Source organism: Nicotiana attenuata, unplaced genomic scaffold (genome assembly GCF_001879085.1).
Source record: "Nicotiana attenuata strain UT unplaced genomic scaffold, NIATTr2, whole genome shotgun sequence".
NCBI classification, from domain to species: Eukaryota; Viridiplantae; Streptophyta; class Magnoliopsida; order Solanales; family Solanaceae; genus Nicotiana; species Nicotiana attenuata.
This window is the reverse complement of record NW_017675922.1, coordinates 30,587-34,718: the sequence shown is the minus strand read 5'-3', so window position 1 is coordinate 34,718 and position 4,132 is coordinate 30,587. Positions and strand designations below refer to the sequence as shown.

Sequence of the window (4,132 nt, the reverse complement as noted above, 5' to 3'; positions counted from 1 at the left end):
TAGAGAGATCAGCACTGGCCCCCGCACAAGCACGAATGCAGCATTTTTGTCGGTCGTCCTCGGCGATGCTCTCGCATGATATTTCTCAAGGTTTATAAAGTATTCGAAGTTTTTTTATATGTTTTATTTCCTATTTCCCCAAATTTAGCTGACAGCGATAAGCGTATTATTATGCCCTAGTTTGATTATTTTGTCTTTATCATGATATTATTGTGAAATGCACTCATACTACATCAGGAACATTTATGACTCCATGGTCTTTTGTGTTCCTTCTTTTTGCAGGTAAATTTTGAGGCAAAGTTGAAAGATCATCCTTTGTTTAATTAGTTTTATGTTAATCACAGTGATGCAATGGTTAACTTTAGACTTTATTATGTTTTGTTCCTATTATGCAATCCCCAATCCACTAACCAAAACAATCATGTTGATTACTGCTTGTTTGCTATTCAAAATCAGCAAATTTCATAGATTCATTCTACTATATTTAATCTACTTGCACATTGAGCCGCTTTTTGTGCAACAACTTTTCACCATCTTTCTATACTCTTTAAGTTAAGGAAGCTCGTCCAAATTTTTGGTAGATTCCTTTATGGGATTTCTCTCTAAAATGAAGAAACTATAAATACTACTCCCTCCGTTTTATATTAGATGAGGTACTTTCCTTTTTAGTCTGTTCCAAAACAAATGACACATTTCTAAATTTGGAAATAATTAAACTTTAAACTCTTTATTTTACCCATTTACGTTTAATGAGAAGCTTTTATAGCCACACAAATGACATGGCCTCACAAACCTTTTACCCCTTAAGCTTTTAAGACCACAAGTTTCAAAAGTCTTCTTCTTTTTTCCTTAAACTCCGTGCTGAGTCAAACTACCTCATCTAATATGAAACGGAGGGAGTAATTCACAGCTATTCTAAGTCAAGCATGTTGGGAAGTATCTATGTTCTAAGCTACTTGCAATGCTTTTCAGTTAGCTTTTTCTCATCCAGTAACCTTCGTGTCTTATATGCAACCTTTTTTCTTTCTTTAAGAATTGTGTGTTTCCTTTCAGCAAGGACATTGAAGGAGGAGCCTTCCTATGGCAAAGATGAAAAAAAAAGGGACTTCAATGAAGGTCCTGGGGTTGTTCGAATAACACATAGTTCTTTCGTATGCCTAATTATTATTATTATAGCACCTACAGATATGTGAAGGATGCTGAGACAAGGTACTGCTTTGTTTGTTAATATTTGTTGATCTTTGAGTGCTTGGTGAACTGCTTTACTTCTTTTGTTTTTTAATCAGTGAAATTGCTGACCTAAGTTGTACGCAAGGTAGAGATTTGATTCTTTCTGAAGTCCTCGGCATTGAAATTCCTTGACTTTTCATAAATGATGTCTCACTCTGAGTAATATAGCAGCATATAAATGATTATGCAGCTCGTGGGATCTATTCCTGATTCCCAGAAGATAGTGAAAGTTGGTTCAACAGATGGACTGCAAAATGAGAAGACAATGGTACCTAATGAAGTGAATTATGAACTTATAAAATTGATTGCCTCTTTGTTGCAGCCTATTGTGCAAGCGGCTAGTTCTGTCTGTCGAAAACGGGTACCACATGTATATGAGTTTTCTGTGTCCGAATAGCATAATTAACATAACCTAGAGCATTTGTAATGCAGTAGGATGTTTTTATCCTTTGCACATCTTGCGTCTGTTGTTCTGTTATATATGTGTTAACATCAGAATGTCTAGATGGCTAATATCATGCGGCATATGTATTTTCAAGGTCAAACAAAATGTATTTGGTTCTATTTACCCCTTCCCTAGTAATCCCCAACTTCCTTTCTTACTGATTTGGTCTGACAGAAAGGTGAATTAACTGTGGTTCTCCTAATTCTCGAATTCTCTCTTTACCAAATGAAGTAAATTGGTGTAGATCCTGAATTGCTGTTAACTGGATTTTCATTTACAAGCAGCGGATACTAGAAGGTAGATCAGACTCAACTGGTCTGCTTATGTTTGATCCTTCATCTAAGCCAAAAGGTTAATTGGGAAAAAAGGTTACTTTATTTCTCTATCATCAAATCATAGATGATAAGTCTCAACCCTATAGTGCCCAAGTCTTTTCACAAAAGAAAAAGAACCTTACTTGTTTAAGTATATAATATGAAGTTAATTGATGGTCAGATCCTTAATTTTGTTGCTAAGCTTCTTACAAATAGTTACACCTTTTTCTAAATCTCAGGCTTAGAAATAAAGGTTAGAAGGAAACAGCAAAATAAACTAGATAACAAACATATAAATAAACCTTGGAAAAATATTTGAATTAAATCGGGATACTTTTATTGGACAGTACGAGTGAAACGAATTGCTAGTTGTTTCAGAAGCTAAAAGGGGCATTCCCCTGTACATTTGAAGCAACGATAACCTAGCCTTTGTATTAAACAGATTAGAACAAAATCTAATGCTATTGTATTGAATACAGAGAACCGGCATAGACGAGGAGTAAATGCCTAACAACAGAAGACATATCTCTAATTCGTGAATGATCTTGGATGATGTCTTGTTACTGCTGCTGTGTTTCTTCGCTAAACTTGAATTTGGACATACAAATCCTTAATTGTTGAAGAGCGTATTCACCAGGTTCTCCAATGCCTCAGGAGTCATTCGAAATCCATCTCAATGCAGATACGAAGCCCTATCAAAACATGCAATTTGGTTCTGCTCCATACTGTTTCTGCATATCAAAGTTGAATGGACTGTCGCTATAGCCACAACATGTCTTCATCAAAGTTTTTGCTTTAAATACCAGAAAGCAATTTTTAGAATAGCCGTGAATGCTTTGCAATAATCAGCATATATGACATGGACTTCAGGGTATTTCAATCGTAGCTCCAGAAGTGCTTGATAAAGGTGATTATTTTGAAGCTACTAGAACATATTCAGTCCCCTATGGCATATTCTGTTTTTGCGAATTGGATGACAGTGGGGAAACAGAGTCCAGAGTCCGAAAACCAGGAAAGCAGCCCATGGGTTGACTTCCTGATACCATAACTTTTTTTAGTCCAGCTTCATTGATGAGCTTTTCAAATGAACTTTTAATAGTCTCCACCACTTCAAGCATAAGATGAGACGCTTCAGATATAGATTTTCCTTGTAAGAAAGCTTGCTTGTAGTCATTGATGCCGAGTTGATCCATAAAGATAAGTGCTTTCTGAAGAACCTTGTTTCTGCCACAGTCATGAAAAAAGGTGCAGTTTTTATAGAAGAACTTCATGAAGGTGACAATCTGTAATAGGTCATGAGACTGAGATGGTGGTGGGATGCCATTTTTTAAGATGAAAAATGACATGATTGTAGCTCAAGGAGTTGCAAATCTCAGTCCAGACCTGAAGTACTTAGTGCCTTGTTGGGTATGGCTGTGGAGAAGGCAAACTGAAGGTTGTAGCAATTTGATCAGGAGATGATGATTGTTTGCTCAAAAGTTATCATGTGCTTTATGAGTGACAAAACAATACAAATAAGTTACGGGAAAATCATAGCAAATCGTAATAATCCATCGGACCAAGCGAAGAACATGAAAATAAGTACTCAAGGTTAGGGGAAGAAATCTTAACAGCTTTTATTGATAATATTGGTTTGGTCTGCCTCTCCATGAAGAGGTTCAGAGCCTTACAATGGTGTTTTCTCTTTCAATAAGATGGGTATATTTTTCTCTTCTCTCTCTCTTTTGTCAATAGTGGTGAAGAAGCAGCCCCCTTTCTAGGGCTTCCACTCTTAGTATTTATAGATGTAAGCTTCGTGAGCTGGCAATAAATGGCCGTGGCCACGCTGAGGTTCCGTCCCCATGGGGGAATGAATGGGCCGTGCCCTCGTAGATTAAATCGGACAAGAGTCGAATCCTGTTATGAATAAGTGGCCATACCACTTATTAATTATGGATTAGCTCAAGACGAGATTAACACCGTTAATTACCGTGAGATCGGATTCTGACCCATACAGTTAGTCCCTCCGCTTATTGAGGTCGTGTTTCGGCCGAGCTCGATGAGCGGACTTCATCGATTGTGATTTGAAAAAACTCGAATAAGGGGGTCGACTTATTGACGGCGGTGGCCTTAGCCGTTTACACGTTGGAGATGGCCGTAGCCT

The 4,132-nt window shown here is 37.3% G+C and overlaps 1 protein-coding gene across 1 annotated transcript; it reads left to right on the top strand.

Moving 5' to 3' along the window:
• Window positions 1-245: 245 nt before the first annotated feature.
• LOC109220580 (hydroxymethylglutaryl-CoA lyase, mitochondrial-like) lies at window positions 246-2,754 on the top strand. The gene is made up of 5 exons (XM_019385044.1): window positions 246-282; window positions 1,054-1,151; window positions 1,421-1,591; window positions 1,960-2,026; window positions 2,627-2,754. Exons 1-5 carry the CDS (start codon window positions 246-248, stop codon window positions 2,752-2,754), a joined length of 501 nt encoding a protein of 166 aa, XP_019240589.1.
• Window positions 2,755-4,132: the final 1,378 nt, after the last annotated feature.